This window comes from Ambystoma mexicanum, chromosome 9 (genome assembly GCF_040938575.1).
Source record: "Ambystoma mexicanum isolate Mex_15411 chromosome 9, UKY_AmexF1_1, whole genome shotgun sequence".
Classification (NCBI taxonomy): Eukaryota; Metazoa; Chordata; class Amphibia; order Caudata; family Ambystomatidae; genus Ambystoma; species Ambystoma mexicanum.
In genome coordinates, this window is record NC_090931.1 from 1,505,205,152 (window position 1) to 1,505,224,447 (window position 19,296).

The 19,296-nt window shown below is 52.2% G+C and overlaps 1 protein-coding gene across 1 annotated transcript in view; it reads right to left on the reverse strand.

Moving 5' to 3' along the window:
- Positions 1-19,296, reverse strand: part of LOC138489350 (zinc finger protein 850-like) — a 233,284-nt gene that overhangs the window by 54,038 nt on the left and 159,950 nt on the right. Inside the window, exon 4 of the mRNA XM_069617068.1 lies at positions 753-767. Coding sequence (XP_069473169.1) covers positions 753-767 — 15 coding nt within the window. The remainder of the gene's footprint in view (positions 1-752; positions 768-19,296) is intronic.

Genomic DNA, 19,296 nt, shown 5'->3' on the forward strand with positions numbered 1-19,296 from the left:
ATGAAATTGTCATTCTGTTAAGAAATGTGGAATTTTCGTACAACTTTTCAGTGCTGCTCTTTTGTAAACATCTTTTAGATGAAACACAAATCATTAAAAAAATAATAAATACTGCAGCATGTTTAACATGAGAATGCATTAGGTCTCATGTACAAGATTTCCCTGTAGGAAAGTGAAAGCATTTTCCAATGTTTTCGCTTTCTCTTTGTTGTGTTAAATGGGATGCTGCAGAGAAAAAAGCTCCTCCTGTAGCGGAAGTGTCTTGTTGAAAACAAATCTTGTCTGAAATTGCATTGTTGTTTGTATGTTAACTTTTGAGGAAAGAATGTTCAGAGTGCAGTCAATACCAGTAGTTATTGACTGAACTCCGACCATTATGATTGGCTTAGGGGAGTTCGATAATGATCTCTATGTGCTAATATAAATTCTGCTTTTTCGGAATGTTGTGTTTTATTGATTGTTTTATCTTTTTGATCTATGTTTTATTTTTCTAGTTTTTTCTGTCTTTCAAATGTGTATATTTTTTGGGCTTTGCCCGCAATAAACTTACATTGATTGATTGCTTTCACTTAATCCAGATCACACCCTCAATTATGCAGGTCAGAGATTCTAATTCCTTTGCACCCAAACACCCTCTCTGGACTGTACATTGAGGAGGGGCTCGGTATTGTAGACACACATCTAGAAATGCACAACGAAGGAGCACACCGGGTGGGCCACAACAATGGTGAAAGGCTAGAACCCCGAGGAACTCCACAAGACAGACTCTTGGGTTTTGATTCATATGGCAGAAGTCCCAAAAATTGAGGTAAATTAAACACAAAAGATGGAACTCATGTTACTATCTGGTCTCCTTTAGCGTCCAATTGAGATGGCCCAGGCAGACAGCAAGAATGGCGGTGCCAAAGGATGCCAGTAGATTTAGGAAAATCAGGAGCGAAAAACACTGCGCAGCCACCATCCTCCTGATGTCATTCATGACCGCTCCCACAACTGATTGGGTCCTCTCACCTGGGAGTGGAAAACTGCTCAGTTTTGGTCAAGGGGTTTATGGGGTTCAACCAAAGGCTAACCTTTCTGGGTTACAGTTCTCTCTACTGGTTTGCTGGAGAAAGTCTTATTCAATAGAATACATCACTACATTGCATTAAAATTGAAATATTTACAAATCTTTATGTGTCTTTCGGTAGTGATATAACCTTCACTAGTGTTCTAGTTGTTTTGTTTCTTCTAGATTTTCCAAATAATTTCATAAAAACGGTTTCTATTTTTATTTGTTGTTTTTAACCTTATAGGAACTGACACCTCTGGAGCCAAGAAGCTCCCTTTTAGCCTCCTCTGCCAGAGGGCCTTGCTCTGCAGGTGCACTGTGTGTGGAGGGCATGGACCTCGGGGACCTGATGACCCCTGGGCCCTATGTGTGGCAGCCCCAGAACACATTCCTCTTAAGGGGTCATTGCGCACTCAGTATGTTTTACTGCATTTATATTACTGGTAGCGTAATGTTTAAGGACCACATTTCTTGCAGTAAATGATTCATGATTAAGAGTAGGACTATCAATGGAAACCTGCAGTAATTCCTCATAATTCTGCCTCATGAAAAGGTTGGGGGTAAAGTCATTTCTCGCCCCATTGGGCCTGCAACCCCAAACCCCTTTTCCACAATTGAAGGGACACAATATTACCTTCAGGTACAGAAGCATGCTGTGTGCCCTATTAAGAATGGGCATCAGCATGTGTGAGCATCACCAATGCACCCTTATACATTATCTTCACCCAACCCTGTGTACAATTGTGCACATCCATGGATGTGGGAGGGAGTTTCTAGACAACCCATTGCCCCCCCCTGTATTCACCCACAATGTGTGCTTTACACCTCCTGAAGAGGAGGCACATTCCTCTGCCTCTATTTAGAGCAGGTGCAGAGGAATCAACAATTAGCAACGGGTTGATTACAGACCCTTCTGTGCATTCCCCGCAACCCCCAGGACAGTAGCAGTATGCCTGGCTGCTGCCCCGTGCATTTCCATCTCTTCCACAGGAGGGAAATGCACTCGTTACATTCAAACACAATCTTGATATGAGGAAAGAAATGGCTTCCCAGGTAATAGCTTTACTGCAAGCAGTGATTTGGTGGGATTCCATTTGCCCCTTTTCTATCACCCTGTGGGAGTGCAATGGGGATATTCTTTAAAGCCCCAGTAAACGTCAGACCTAAGCTGAGCAATGTCATCATTGAAGAGAGAGGTTATGCACATCCTAGCATGCACACCCTAGCTGATCCCAGAGCATGCACACCCTAGCTGATCCCAGAGCATGCACACCCTTGCTGATCCCACAGCATGCACATCCTAGCTGATCCCAGAGCATGCACATCATAGCTGATCCCAGAGCATACACACCCTAGCTGATCCCAGAGAATGCACATCCTAGCTGATCCCAGAGAATACACACCCTAGCTGATCCCAGAGCATGCACACCCTAGCTGATCCCAGAGCATGCACACCCTAGCTGATCCCAGAGCATACACACCCTAGCTGATCCCAGAGCATGCACACCCTAGCTGATCCCAGAGCATACACACCATACCTGATCCCAGAGCATGTACATCCTAGCTGATCCCAGAGCATGCACACCCTAGCTGATCCCAGAGCATGCACACCATACCTGATCCCAGAGCATGTACATCCTAGCTGATCCCAGAGCATGCACATCCTAGCTGATCCCAGAGCATGCACACCCTAGCTGATCCCACAGCATGCACACCCTAGCTGATCCCAGAGCATGCACACCCTAGCTGATCCCAGAACATGCACACCCTAGCTGATCCCAGAGCATGCACACCCTAGCTGATCCCAGAGCATGCACACCCTAGCTGATCCCAGAGCATGCACACCCTAGCTGATCCCAGAGCATGCACACCCTAGCTGTTCCCAGAGCATGCACACCCTAGCTGATCCCAGAGCATGCACATCCGAGCTGATCACAGAGCATACACACCATACCTGATCCCAGAGCATGTACATCCTAGCGGATCCCAGAGCATGCACATCCTAGCGGATCCCATAGCATGCACACCCTAGCTGATCCCAGAGCATGCACATCCTAGCTGATCCCAGAGCATGCACATCCTAGCTGATCCCAGAGCATACACACCCTAGCTGATCCCACAGCATGCACATCCTAGCTGATCCCAGAGCATACACACCATACCTGATCCCAGAGCATACACACCATACCTGATGCCAGAGCATGTACATCCTAGCTGATCCCAGAGCATGCACATCCTAGCTGATCCCATAGCATGCACACCCTAGCTGATCCCACAGCATGCACACCCTAGCTGATCCCACAGCATGCACATCCTAGCTGATCCCAGAGCATACACACCCCAGCTGATCCCAGAGCATGCACACCCTAGCTGATCCCATAGCATACACACCCTAGCTGATCCCAGAGCATGCACATCCTAGCTGATCCCAGAGCATACACACCATACCTGATCACAGAGCATGTACATCCTAGCTGATCCCAGAGCATGCACATCCTAGCGGATCCCAGAGCATGCACATCCTAGCTGATCCCAGAGCATGCACACCCTAGCTGATCCCAGGGCATGCACATCCTAGCTGATCCCAGAGCATGTACATCCTTGCTGATCCCAGAGCATACACACCCTAGCTGATCCCAGAGCATACACACCCTAGCTGATCCCAGAGCATACACACCATACCTGATCCCAGAGCATGTACATCCTAGCTGATCCCAGAGCATGTACATCCTAGCTGATCCCAGAGCATGTACATCCTAGCTGTCCCAGACCATGCACATCCTCGATGATCCCAGACCATGCACACCCTAGCTGATCCCAGAGCATTCCCACCCTAGCTGATCCCAGAGCATACACACCTTAGCTGATCCAGAGCATTTACATCCCAGCTGATCCCAGAGCATACACACCCTAGCTGATCCCAGAGCATGCACATCCTAGCTGGTCACAGAGCATGCACATCCTAGCTGGTCACAGAGCATGCACATCCTAGCTGGTCACAGAGCAGGTACATCCTAGCTGACCCCAGAGCATGCACATCCTAGCGGATCCCAGAGCATGCACATCCTAGCTGATCCCAGGGCATGCACACCCTAGATGATCCCAGGGCATGCACACCCTAGCTGATCCCAGAGCATGCCCACCCTAGCTGATCCCAGAGCATTCCGACCCTAGCTGATCCCAGAGCATGCACATCCTAGCTGATCCCAGAGCATGCACATCCTAGCTGATCCCAGAGCATGCACACCCTAGCTGATCCCAGAGCATGCACATCCTAGCTGATCCCAGAGCATACACACCCTAGCTGATCCCAGAGCATACACACCCTAGCTGATCCCAGAGCATGCACACCCTAGCTGATCCCAGAGCATGCACACCCTAGCTGATCCCAGAGCATTCCCCACCCTAGCTGATCCCAGAGCATACACACCCTAGCTGATCCAGAACATTTACATCCCAGCTGATCCCAGAGCATACACACCCTAGCTGATCCCAGAGCATACACACAATACCTGATCCCAGAGCATGTACATACTCGAGGATCCCAGAGCATACACACCCTAGCTGATCCCAGAGCATGCACACCATACCTGATCCCAGAGTATGCACATCCTAGCTGATCCCAGAGCATGCACATCCTAGCTGATCCCAGAGCATGCACACCCTAGCTGATCTCAGAGCATGTACATCCTAGCTGATCGCAGAGCATGCACACCCTAGCTGATTACAGCACATTCACACCGTAGCTGATCCCAGAGCATGCACACCCTAGCTGATCCCAGAGCATGTACATCCTCGCTGATCCCAGAGCATACACACCCTAGCTGATCCAGAGCATTTACATCCCAGCTGATCCCAGAGCATACACACCCTAGCTGATCCCAGAGTATACACACAATACCTGATCCCAGAGCATGTACATCCTCGAGGATCCCAGAGCATACACACCCTAGCTGATCCCAGAGCATGCACACCATACCTGATCCCAGAGCATGCACATCCTAGCTGATCCCAGAGCATGCACATCCTAGCTGATCCCAGAGCATGCACATCCTAGCTGGCCCAGAGCATGCACATCCTAGCTGATCCCTGAGCATGCACATCCTATCTGATCCCTGAGCATGCACATCCTAGCTGATCCCAGAGCATGCACACCCTAGCTGATCTCAGAGCATGCACATCCTAGCTGATCCCAGAGCATGCACATCCTAGCTGACCCCAGAGCATGCACATCCTAGCTGACCCCAGAGCATGCACATCCTAGCTGATCCCAGAGCATGCACACCCTAGCTGATCTCAGAGCATGTACATCCTAGCTGATCGCAGAGCATGCACACCCTAGCTGATTACAGCACATTCACACCCTAGCTGATCCCAGAGCATGCACACCCTAGCTGATCCCAGAGCATGCACATCCTAGCTGATCCCAGAGCATGCACATCCTAGCTGATCCCAGAGCATGCACACCATAGGTGATCCCAGAGCAGGCACATCCTAGCTGATCCCAGAGCATGCACATCCTAGCTGATCCCAGTGCATGCACACCCTAGCTGATCCCAGTGCATGCACACCCTAGCTGATCCCAGAGCATGCACATCCTAGCTGATCCCAGAGTATGCACATCCTAGCTGATCCCAGAGCATGCACATCCTAGCTGATCCCAGAGCATGCACACCCTAGCTGATCTCAGAGCATGCACACCCTAGCTGATCCCAGAGCATGTACATCCTCGCTGATCCCAGAGCATACACACCATACCTGATCCCAGAGCATGTACATTCTAGCTGATCCCAGAACATGCACATCCTAGCTGATCCCAGAGCATGCACATCCTAGCTGATCCCATAGCATACACACCCTAGCTGATCCCAGAGCATGCACATCCTAGCTGATCCTATAACATACACACCCTAGCTGATTCCAGAGCATGCACATCCAAGCTGATCCCACAGCATGCACATCCTAGCTGATCCCAGAGCATGCACATCCTAGCTGATCCCAGAGCATGCACATCCTAGCTGATCCCACAGCATACACACCCTAACTGATCCCAGAGCATACACACCCTAACTGATCCCAGAGCATACACACCCTAGCTGATCCCAGAGCATGCACATCCTAGCTGATCCCAGAGCATGCACATCCTAGCTGATCCCAGAGCATACACACCATACCTGATCCCAGAGCATGTACATCCTAGCTGATCCCAGAGCATGCACATCCTAGCTGATCCCATAGCATACACACCCTGGCTGATCCCAGAGCATGCACATCCTAGCTGATCCCAGAGCATACACACCCTAGCTGATCCCAGAGCATGCACATCCTAGCTGATCCTAGAGCATGCACATCCTAGCTGATCCCAGAGCATACACACCCTAGCTGATCCCAGAGCATACACACCATACCTGATCCCAGAGCATGTACATCCTAGCTGATCCCAGAGCATGTACATCCTAGCTGATCCCAGACCATGGACATCCTCGATGATCCCAGAGCATGCACACCCTAGCTGATCCCAGAGCATTCCCACCCTAGCTGATCCCAGAGCATACACACCCTAGCTGATCCCAGAGCATGCCCACCCTATCTGATCCCAGAGCATGCCCACCCTAGCTGATCCCAGAGCATGTACATCCTAGCTGATCCCAGAGCATACACACCCTAGCTGATCCCAGAGCATACACACCATACCTGATCACAGAGGATCTACATCATAGCTGATCCCAGAGCATGTACATCCTCGATGATCCCAGAGCATGCACACCCTTGCTGATCCCAGAGCATGCACATCCTAGCTGATCCCAGAGCATACACACCCTAGCTGATCCCAGAGCATGTACACCCCAGCTGATCCCGGAGCATGTACATCCCAGCTGATCCCGGAGCATGCACACCCTAGCTGATAGCGGAGCATGCACACCCTAGCTGATCCCGGAGCATGCACACCCTAGCTGATCCCAGAGCATGCACATCCTAGCTGATCCCAGAGCATACACACCCTAGCTGATCCCAGAGCATGTACATCCTAGCTGATCCCAGAGCATGTACATCCTAGCTGATCCCAGAACATGCACATCCTCGATGATCCCAGAGCATGCACACCCTAGCTGATCCCAGAGCATGCACACCCTAGCTGATCCCAGAGCATGCCCACCCTAGCTGATCCCAGAGCATACACACCCTAGCTGATCCCAGAGCATGCACATCCTAGCTGAGCCCAGAGCATGCACACCCTAGCTGATCCCAGAGCATACACACCCTAGCTGATCCCAGAGCATGCACATCCTAGCTGATCCCAGAGCATGCACACCCTAGCTGATCCTAGAGCATGCACACCCTAGCTGATCCCAGAGCATGCACAACCTAGCTGATCCCAGTGCATGCACACCCTAGCTGATCCAAGAGCATTCCCCACCCTAGCTGATCCCAGAGCATACACACCCTAGCTGATCCCAGAGCATTTACATCCTAGCTGATCCCAGAGCATACACACCCTAGCTGATCCAGAGCATTTACATCCTCGAGGATCCCAGAGCATACACACTCTAGCTGATCCCAGAGCATGCACACCATACCTGATCCCAGAGTATGCACATCCTAGCTGATCCCAGAGCATGCACATCCTAGCTGATCCCAGAGCATGCACATCCTAGCTGGTCCCAGAGCATGCACATCCTAGCTGGCCCAGAGCATGCACATCCTAGCTGGCCCAGAGCATGCACATCCTATCTGATCCCAGAGCATGCACATCCTTGCTGATCACAGAGCATGCACACCCTAGCTGATCTCAGAGCATGCACATCCTAGCTGATCCCAGAGCATGCACATCCTAGCTGACCCCAGAGCATGCACATCCTAGCTGACCCCAGAGCATGCACATCCTAGCTGACCCCAGAGCATGCACACCCTAGCTGATCTCAGAGCATGTACATCCTAGCTGATCCAGAGCATGCACATCCTAGCTGACCCCAGAGCATGCACATCCTAGCTGACCCCAGAGCATGCACACCCTAGCTGATCCCAGAGCATACACACCCTAGCTGATCCAGAGCATACACACCCTAGCTGATCCAGAGCATAAACATCCTAGCTGATCCCAGAGCATTCCCACCCTAGCTGATCCCAGAGCATACACACCCTAGCTGATCCAGAGCATGCACACCCTAGCTGATCCCAGAGCATGCACACCCTAGCTGATCCCAGAGTATGCACATCCTAGCTGATCCCAGAGCATGCACACCATAGCTGATCCCAGAGCATATACATCCTAGCTGATCCCAGAGCATGGACATCCTAGCTGATCCCAGAGCATGGACATCCTAGCTGATCCCAGCGCATGCACACCCTAGCTGATCCAAGAGCATGCACATCCTAGCTGATGCCAGAGCATGCACACCCTAGCTGATGCCAGAGCATGCAGACCGTAGCTGATCCCAGAGCATGCACATCCTAGCTGATCCCAGCGCATGCACACCCTAGCTGATCCCAGAGCATGCACACCCTAGCTGATCCCAGAGCATGCACACCCTAGCTGATCCCAGAGCATGCACACCCTAGCTGATCCCAGAGCATACACACCCTAGCTGATCCCAGAGCATTAACATCCTAGTTGATCCCAGAGCATAGACACCCTAGCTGATCCCAGAGCATACACACCATACCTGATCCCAGAGCATGTACAACCTAGCTGATCCAAGAGCATGTACATCCTCGCTGATCCCAGAGCATTTACATCCTAGCTGATCCCAGAGCATGCACATCCTAGCTGATCCCAGAGCATGCACATCCTAGCTGATCCCAGAGCATGCACATCCTAGCTGATCCCAGAGCATGTACATCCTAGCTGGTCCCAGAGCATGCACATCCTAGCTGACGCCAGAGCATGCACATCCTAGCTGATCCCAGAGCATGCCAACCCTAGCTGATCACAGAGCATGTACATCCTAACTGATCCCAGAGCATAATCCTAGCTGATCACAGTGCATGCACACCCTAGCTGATCCCAGAGCATTTACATCCTAACTGATTCCAGAGCATGCCCACCCTAGCTGATCCCAGAGCATAATCCTAGCTGATCACAGTGCATGCACACCCTAGCTGATCCCAGAATATGCACACCCTAGCTGTTCCCAGAACATGCACACCCTAGCTGATCCCAGAGCATGCACATCCTAGCTGATCCCAGAGCATGCACAACATAGCTGATCCCAGAGTATTTACATCCTAGCTGATCCCAGAGCATGCACTACCTAGCTGATCCCATAGCATACACACCCTAGCTGATCCCAGAGCATGCACATCCTAGCTGATCCCAGAGCATGCACATCCTAGCTGATCCCACAGCATGCACATCCTAGCTGATCCCAGAGCATACACACCCTAGCTGATCCCAGAGCATACACACCATACCTGATCCCAGAGCATGCACATCCTAGCCGATCCCAGAGCATGTACATCCTAGCTGATCCCAGACCATGCACATCCTCCATGATCCCAGAGCATGCACACCCTAGCTGATCCCAGAGCATTCCCACCCTAGCTGATCCCAGAGCATACACACCCTAGCTGATCCCAGAGCATACACACCCTAGCTGATCCCAGAGCATGCCCACCCTAGCTGATCCCAAAGCATGTACATCCTAGCTGAACCCAGAGCATACACACCCTAGCTGATCCCAGAGCATACACACCCTAGCTGATCCCAGAGGATCTACATCATAGCTGATCCCAGAGCATGTACATCCTCGATGATCCCAGAGCATGCACACCCTTGCTGATCCCAGAGCATGCACATCCTAGCTGATCCCAGAGCATGCACATCCTAGCTGATTCCAGAGCATACACACCCTAGCTGATCCCAGAGCATGTACATCCCAGCTGATCCCAGAGCATGCACATCCTAGCAGATCCCAGAGCATGCACATCCTAGCTGATCCAAGAGCATGCACACCCTAGTTGATGCCACAGCATGCACACCGTAGCTGATCCCAGAGCATGCACACCGTAGCTGATCCCAGAGCATGCACACCGTAGCTGATCCCAGAGCATGCACATACTAGCTGATCCCAGCACATGCACACCCTAGCTGATCCCAGAGCATGCACACCCTAGCTGATCCCAGAGCATTTACATCCTAGTTGATCCCAGAGCATACACACCCTAGCTGATCCCAGAGCATACACACCATACCTGATCCCAGAGCATGTACATGCTAGCTGGTCCCAGAGCATTTACATCCTAGCTGATTCCAGAGCATACACACCCTAGCTGATCCCAGAGCATACACACCCTAGCTGATCCCAGAGCATGGACATCCTAGCTGATCCCAGCGCATGCACACCCTAGCTGATCCAAGAGCATGCACATCCTAGCTGATCCAAGAGCATGCACACCCTAGCTGATGCCACAGCATGCACACCGTAGCTGATCCCAGAGCATGCACATACTAGCTGATCCCAGCACATGCACACCCTAGCTGATCCCAGAGCATGCACACCCTAGCTGATCCCAGAGCATTTACATCCTAGTTGATCCCAGAGCATACACACCCTAGCTGATCCCAGAGCATACACACCATACCTGATCCCAGAGCATGTACATGCTAGCTGGTCCCAGAGCATTTACATCCTAGCTGATTCCAGAGCATACACACCCTAGCTGATCCCAGAGCATACACACCCTAGCTGATCCCAGAGCATTTACATCCTAGTTGATCCCAGAGCATTTACATCCTAGCTGATTCCAGAGCATGCACATCCTAGCTGATCCCAGAGCATGTACATGCTAGCTGGTCCCAGAGCATGCACGTCCTAGCTGACGCCAGAGCATGCACATCCTATCTGATCCCAGAGCATGCCCACCCTAGCTGATCACAGAGCATGTACATCCTAGCTGATCCCAGAGCATAATCCTAGCTGATCCCAGTGCATGCACACCCTAGCTGATCCCAGAGCATTTACATCCTAGCTGATTCCAGAGCATGCACATCCTAGCTGATCCCAAAGCATGTACATCCTAGCTGGTCCCAGAGTATACACGTCCTAGCTGACGCCAGAGCATGCACATCCTAGCTGATCCCAGAGCATGCCCACCCTAGCTGATCGCAGAGCATGTACATCCTAGATGATCCCAGAGCATAATCCTAGCTGATCACAGTGCATGCACACCCTAGCTGACCCCAGAGCATGCACACCCTAGCTGTTCCCAGACCATGCACACCCTAGCTGATCCCGGAGCATGCACACCCTAGCTGATCCCAGAGCATGCACATCCTAGCTGATCCCCTAGCTGATCCCAGAGCATGCACATCCTAGCTGATCCCAAAGCATGCACACCCTAGCTGATCCCAGAGCATGCCCATCCTAGCTGATCCCAGAGCATTTACATCCTTGCTGATCCCGGAGCATGCACATCCTAGCTTATCCCAGCACATGCACACCCTAGCTGATCCCAGAGCATGCCCATCCTAGCTGATCCCAGAGCATGCCCATCCTAGCTGATTCCAGAACATGCACACCCAAACTGATCCCAGAGCATGCCCACCCTAGCTGATCCCAGAGCATGCCCACCCTAGCTGATCCCAGAGCATTTACATCCTAGCTGATCCCAGAGCATGCACAGCCTAGCTGATCCCAGAGCATGCCCACCCTAGCTGATTCCAGAGCATTTACATCCTAGCTGATCCCAGAGCATGCACACCATAGCTGATCCCAGAGCATGCACACCATAGCTGATCCCAGAGCATTTAAATCCGAGCTGATCCCAGAGCATGCACATCCTAGCTGATCCCCGAGCATTTACATCCTAGATGATCCCAGACCATGAACATCCAAGCTGATCCAAGAGAATGTACATCCTAGCTGATCCCAGAGCATGCACATCCTAGCTGATCCCAGAGCATGCACACCCTAGCTGATCCCAGAGCATTTACATCCTAGCTGATCCCAGAGCATGCACATCCTAGCTGATCCCAGCGCATGCACATCCTAGCTGATCCCAGAGCATACACACCCTAGCTGATCCCAGAGCATGCCCACCCTAGCTGATCCCAGAGCATACACACCCTAGCTCCAGAGCATGCACATCCTAGCTGATCCCAGAGCATAAACATCCTAGCTGATCCCACAGCATGCACATCCTAGCTGATCCCAGAGCATACACACCCTAGCTGATCCCAGAGCATACACACCATACCTGATCCCAGAGCATGTACATCCTAGCTGGTCCCAGAGCATTTACATCCTAACTGATTCCAGAGCATACACACCCTAGCTGATCCCAAAGCATGCACACCATACCTGATCCCAGAGTATGCACATCCTAGCTGATCCCAGAGTATGCACATCCTAGCTGATCCCAGAGCATGCACATCCTAGCTGGTCCCAGAGCATGCACATCCTAGCTGGCCCAGAGCATGCACATCCTAGCTGGCCCAGAGCATGCACATCCTATCTGATCCCAGAGCATGCACATCCTTGCTGATCCCAGAGCATGCACACCCTAGCTGATCTCAGAGCATGCACATCCTAGCTGATCCCAGAGCATGCACATCCTAGCTGACCCCAGAGCATGCACATCCTAGCTGACCCCAGAGCATGCACATCCTAGCTGACCCCAGAGCATGCACACCCTAGCTGATCTCAGAGCATGTACATCCTAGCTGATCCAGAGCATGCACATCCTAGCTGACCCCAGAGCATGCACATCCTAGCTGACCCCAGAGCATGCACACCCTAGCTGATCCCAGAGCATACACACCCTAGCTGATCCAGAGCATACACACCCTAGCTGATCCAGAGCATAAACACCCTAGCTGATCCCAGAGCATTCCCACCCTAGCTGATCCCAGAGCATACACACCCTAGCTGATCCAGAGCATTTACATCCTAGCTGATCCCAGTGCATTCCCACCCTAGCTGATCCAGAGCATTTACATACTAGCTGATCCTAGAGCATACACACCCTAGCTGATCCCAGAGCATACACACCCTAGCTGCTCCCAGAGCATGTACATCCTCGAGGATCCCAGAGCATACACACCCTAGCTGATCCCAGAGCATGCACACCATACCTGATCCCAGAGCATGCACACCATACCTGATCCCAGAGCATGCACACCATACCTGATCCCAGAGCATGCACATCCTAGCTGATCCCAGAGCATGCACATCCTAGCTGATCCCAGAGCACGCACATCCTAGCTGGTCCTAAGCATGCACATCCTAGCTGGCCCAGAGCATGCACATCCTAGCTGATCCCAGAGCATGTACATCCTAGCTGACCCCAGAGCATGCACATCCTAGCTGACCCCAGAGCATGCACATCCTAACTGACCCCAGAGCATGCACAACCTAGCTGATCCCAGAGCATGCACACCCTAGCTGATCTCAGTGCATGCACATCCTAGCTTATCCCAGCACATGCACACCCTAGCTGATCCCAGAGCATGCACATCCTAGCTGATCCCAGAGCATGCACATCCTAGCTGATCCCAGAGCATGCACGCCATAGCTGATCCCAGAGCATTCACATCCTAGCTGATCCCAGAGCATTCACATCCTAGCTGATCCCAGCGCATGCACACCCTAGCTGATCCCAGTGCATGCACACCCTAGCTGATCCCAGTGCATGCACACCCTAGCTGATCCCAGAGCATGCACATCCTAGCTGATCCCAGAGTATGCACATCCTAGCTGATCCCAGAGCATGCACACCATAGCTGATCCCAGAGCATATACATCCTAGCTGATCCCAGAGCATGGACATCCTAGCTGATCCCAGAGCATGGACATCCTAGCTGATCCCAGCGCATGCACACCCTAGCTGATCCAAGAGCATGCACATCCTAGCTGATGCCAGAGCATGCACACCCTAGCTGATGCCAGAGCATGCAGACCGTAGCTGATCCCAGAGCATGCACATCCTAGCTGATCCCAGCGCATGCACACCCTAGCTGATCCCAGAGCATGCACACCCTAGCTGATCCCAGAGCATGCACACCCTAGCTGATCCCAGAGCATGCCCACCCTAGCTGATCCCAGAGCATACACACCCTAGCTGATCCCAGAGCATTAACATCCTAGTTCATCCCAGAGCATAGACACCCTAGCTGATCCCAGAGCATACACACCATACCTGATCCCAGAGCATGTACAACCTAGCTGATCCAAGAGCATGTACATCCTCGCTGATCCCAGAGCATTTACATCCTAGCTGATCCCAGAGCATGCACATCCTAGCTGATCCCAGAGCATGCACATCCTAGCTGATCCCAGAGCATGCACATCCTAGCTGACGCCAGAGCATGCACATCCTAGCTGATCCCAGAGCATGCCAACCCTAGCTGATCACAGAGCATGTACATCCTAACTGATCCCAGAGCATAATCCTAGCTGATCACAGTGCATGCACACCCTAGCTGATCCCAGAGCATTTACATCCTAACTGATTCCAGAGCATGCCCACCCTAGCTGATCCCAGAGCATAATCCTAGCTGATCACAGTGCATGCACACCCTAGCTGATCCCAGAATATGCACACCCTAGCTGTTCCCAGAACATGCACACCCTAGCTGATCCCAGAGCATGCACATCCTAGCTGATCCCAGAGCATGCACAACATAGCTGATCCCAGAGTATTTACATCCTAGCTGATCCCAGAGCATGCACTACCTAGCTGATCCCATAGCATACACACCCTAGCTGATCCCAGAGCATGCACATCCTAGCTGATCCCAGAGCATGCACATCCTAGCTGATCCCACAGCATGCACATCCTAGCTGATCCCAGAGCATACACACCCTAGCTGATCCCAGAGCATACACACCATACCTGATCCCAGAGCATGCACATCCTAGCCGATCCCAGAGCATGTACATCCTAGCTGATCCCAGACCATGCACATCCTCAATGATCCCAGAGCATGCACACCCTAGCTGATCCCAGAGCATTCCCACCCTAGCTGATCCCAGAGCATACACACCCTAGCTGATCCCAGAGCATGCCCACCCTAGCTGATCCCAGAGCATGCCCACCCTAGCTGATCCCAAAGCATGTACATCCTAGCTGATCCCAGAGCATACACACCCTAGCTGATCCCAGAGCATACACACCCTAGCTGATCCCAGAGGATCTACATCATAGCTGATCCCAGAGCATGTACATCCTCGATGATCCCAGAGCATGCACACCCTTGCTGATCCCAGAGCATGCACATCCTAACTGATCCCAGAGCATGCACATCCTAGCTGATTCCAGAGCATACACACCCTAGCTGATCCCAGAGCATGTACATCCCAGCTGATCCCAGAGCATGCACATCCTAGCTGATCCCAGAGCATGCACACCCTAGCAGATCCCAGAGCATGCACATCCTAGCTGATCCCAGAGCATGCACACCCTGGCTGATCCCAGAGCATGCACACCCTGGCTGATACCAGAGCATGCACACCCTGGCTGATCCCAGAGCATGCACACCCTGGCTGATCCCAGAGCATGCAAACCCTAGCGGATCCCAGAGCATGCACATCCTAGCTGATCCCAGAGCATGCACACCCTAGCTGATCCCAGAGCATGCACACCCTAGCTGATCCCAGAGCATACACACCCTAGCTGATCCCAGAGCATGCATACCATACCTGATCCCAGAGCATGCACATCCTAGCTGGTCACAGAGCATGTACATCCTAGCTGACCCCAGAGCATGCACATCCTAGCTGATCCCAGAGCATGCACATCCTAGCTGATCCCAGAGCATGCACACCCTAGCTGATCCCAGGGCATGCACACCCTAGCTGATCCCAGGACATGCACATCCTAGCTGATCCCAGAGCATGTACATCCTTGCTGATCCCAGAGCATACACACCCTAGCTGATCCCAGAGCATACACACCATACCTGATCCCAGAGCATGTACATCCTAGATGATCCCAGAGCATGTACATCCTAGCTGATCCCAGACCATGCACATCCTCGATGATCCCAGAGCATGCACACCCTAGCTGATCCCAGAGCATACACACCCTAGCCGATCCCAGAGCATGCCCACCCTAGCTGATCCCAGAGCATTCCCACCCTAGCTGATCCCAGAGCATGTACATCCTAGCTGACCCCAGAGCATGCACACCCTAGCGGATCCCAGAGCATGCACATCCTAGCTGATCCCAGAGCTTGCACACCCTAGCTGATCCCAGGGCATGCACATCCTAGCTGATCCCAGAGCATGTACATCCTTGCTGATCCCAGAGCATACACACCCTAGCTGATCCCAGAGCATACACACCATACCTGATCCCAGAGCATACACACCATACCTGATCCCAGAGCATGCACATCCTAGCTGATCCCAGAGCATGTACATCCTAGCTGACCCCAGAGCATGTACATCCTAGCTGACCCCAGAGCATGCACATCCTAGCTGACCCCAGAGCATGCACATCCTAGCTGATCCCAGAGCATGCACACCCTAGCTGATCTCAGAGCATGTACATCCTAGCTGATCGCAAAGGATGCACACCCTAGCTGATTACAGCACATTCACACTCTAGCTGATCACAGAGCATGCACACCCTAGCTGTTCCCAGAGCATGCACACCCTAGCTGTTCCCAGAGCATGCACACCCTAGCTGATCCCAGAGCATGCACTTCCTAGCTGATCCCAGTGCATGCACACCCTAGCTGATCCCAGAGCATGCACATCCTAGCTGATCCGAGAGTATGCACATCCTAGCTGATCCCAGAGCATGCACTCCTAGCTGATCCCAGAGCATGGACATCCTAGCTGATCCCAGCGCATGCACACCCTAGCTGATCCAAGAGCATGCACATCCTAGCTGATCCAAGAGCATGCACACCCTAGCTGATGCCACAGCATGCACACCGTAGCTGATCCCAGAGCATGCACACCGTAGCTGATCCCAGAGCATGCACACCGTAGCTGATCCCAGAGCATGCACATACTAGCTGATCCCAGCACATGCACACCCTAGCTGATCCCAGAGCATGCACACCCTAGCTGATCCCGGAGCATTTACATCCTAGTTGATCCCAGAGCATACACACCCTAGCTGATCCCAGAGCATACACACCATACCTGATCCCAGAGCATGTACATGCTAGCTGGTCCCAGAGCATTTACATCCTAGCTGATTCCAGAGCATACACACCCTAGCTGATCCCAGAGCATACACACCCTAGCTGATCCCAGAGCATGGACATCCTAGCTGATCCCAGCGCATGCACACCCTAGCTGATCCAAGAGCATGCACATCCTAGCTGATCCAAGAGCATGCACACCCTAGCTGATGCCACAGCATGCACACCGTAGCTGATCCCAGAGCATGCACATACTAGCTGATCCCAGCACATGCACACCCTAGCTGATCCCAGAGCATGCACACCCTAGCTGATCCCAGAGCATTTACATCCTAGTTGATCCCAGAGCATACACACCCTAGCTGATCCCAGAGCATACACACCATACCTGATCCCAGAGCATGTACATGCTAGCTGGTCCCAGAGCATTTACATCCTAGCTGATTCCAGAGCATACACACCCTAGCTGATCCCAGAGCATACACACCCTAGCTGATCCCAGAGCATTTACATCCTAGTTGATCCCAGAGCATTTACATCCTAGCTGATTCCAGAGCATGCACATCCTAGCTGATCCCAGAGCATGTACATGCTAGCTGGTCCCAGAGCATGCACGTCCTAGCTGACGCCAGAGCATGCTCATCCTATCTGATCCCAGAGCATGCCCACCCTAGCTGATCACAGAGCATGTACATCCTAGCTGATCCCAGAGCATAATCCTAGCTGATCCCAGTGCATGCACACCCTAGCTGATCCCAGAGCATTTACATCCTAGCTGATTCCAGAGCATGCACATCCTAGCTGATCCCAAAGCATGTACATCCTAGCTGGTCCCAGAGTATACACGTCCTAGCTGACGCCAGAGCATGCACATCCTAGCTGATCCCAGAGCATGCCCACCCTAGCTGATCGCAGAGCATGTACATCCTAGATGATCCCAGAGCATAATCCTAGCTGATCACAGTGCATGCACACCCTAGCTGACCCCAGAGCATGCACACCCTAGCTGTTCCCAGACCATGCACACCCTAGCTGATCCCGGAGCATGCACACCCTAGCTGATCCCAGAGCATGCACATCCTAGCTGATCCCCTAGCTGATCCCAGAGCATGCACATCCTAGCTGATCCCAAAGCATGCACACTATAGCTGATCCCAGAGCATTTACATCCTTGCTGATCCCGGAGCATGCACATCCTAGCTTATCCCAGCACATGCACACCCTAGCTGATCCCAGAGCATGCTCATCCTAGCTGATCCCAGAGCATGCCCATCCTAGCTGATTCCAGAGCATGCACACCCAAACTGATCCCAGAGCATGCCCACCCTAGCTGATCCCAGAGCATGCCCACCCTAGCTGATCCCAGAGCATTTACATCCTAGCTGATCCCAGAGCATGCACAGCCTAGCTGATCCCAGAGCATGCCCACCCTAGCTGATTCCAGAGCATTTACATCCTAGCTGATCCCAGAGCATGCACAGCCTAGCTGATCCCAGAGCATGCACACCATAGCTGATCCCAGAGCATTTAAATCCGAGCTGATCCCAGAGCATGCACATCCTAGCTGATCCCCGAGCATTTACATCCTAGATGATCCCAGACCATGAACATCCAAGCTGATCCAAGAGCATGTACATCCTAGCTGATCCCAGAGCATGCACATCCTAGCTGATCCCAGAGCATGCACACCCTAGCTGATCCCAGAGCATTTACATCCTAGCTGATCCCAGAGCATGCACATCCTAGCTGATCCCAGCGCATGCACATCCTAGCTGATCCCAGAGCATGCACACCCTAGCTGATCCCAGAGCATGCCCACCCTAGCTGATCCCAGAGCATACACACCCTAGCTCCAGAGCATGCACATCCTAGCTGATCCCAGAGCATAAACATCCTAGCTGATCCCACAGCATGCACATCCTAGCTGATCCCAGAGCATACACACCCTAGCTGATCCCAGAGCATACACACCATACCTGATCCCAGAGCATGTACATCCTAGCTGGTCCCAGAGCATTTACATCCTAGCTGATTCCAGAGCATACACACCCTAGCTGATCCCAGAGCATACACACCCTAGCTGATCCCAGAGCATACACACCCTAGCTGATCCCAGAGCATTTACATCCTAGTTGATCCCAGAGCATTT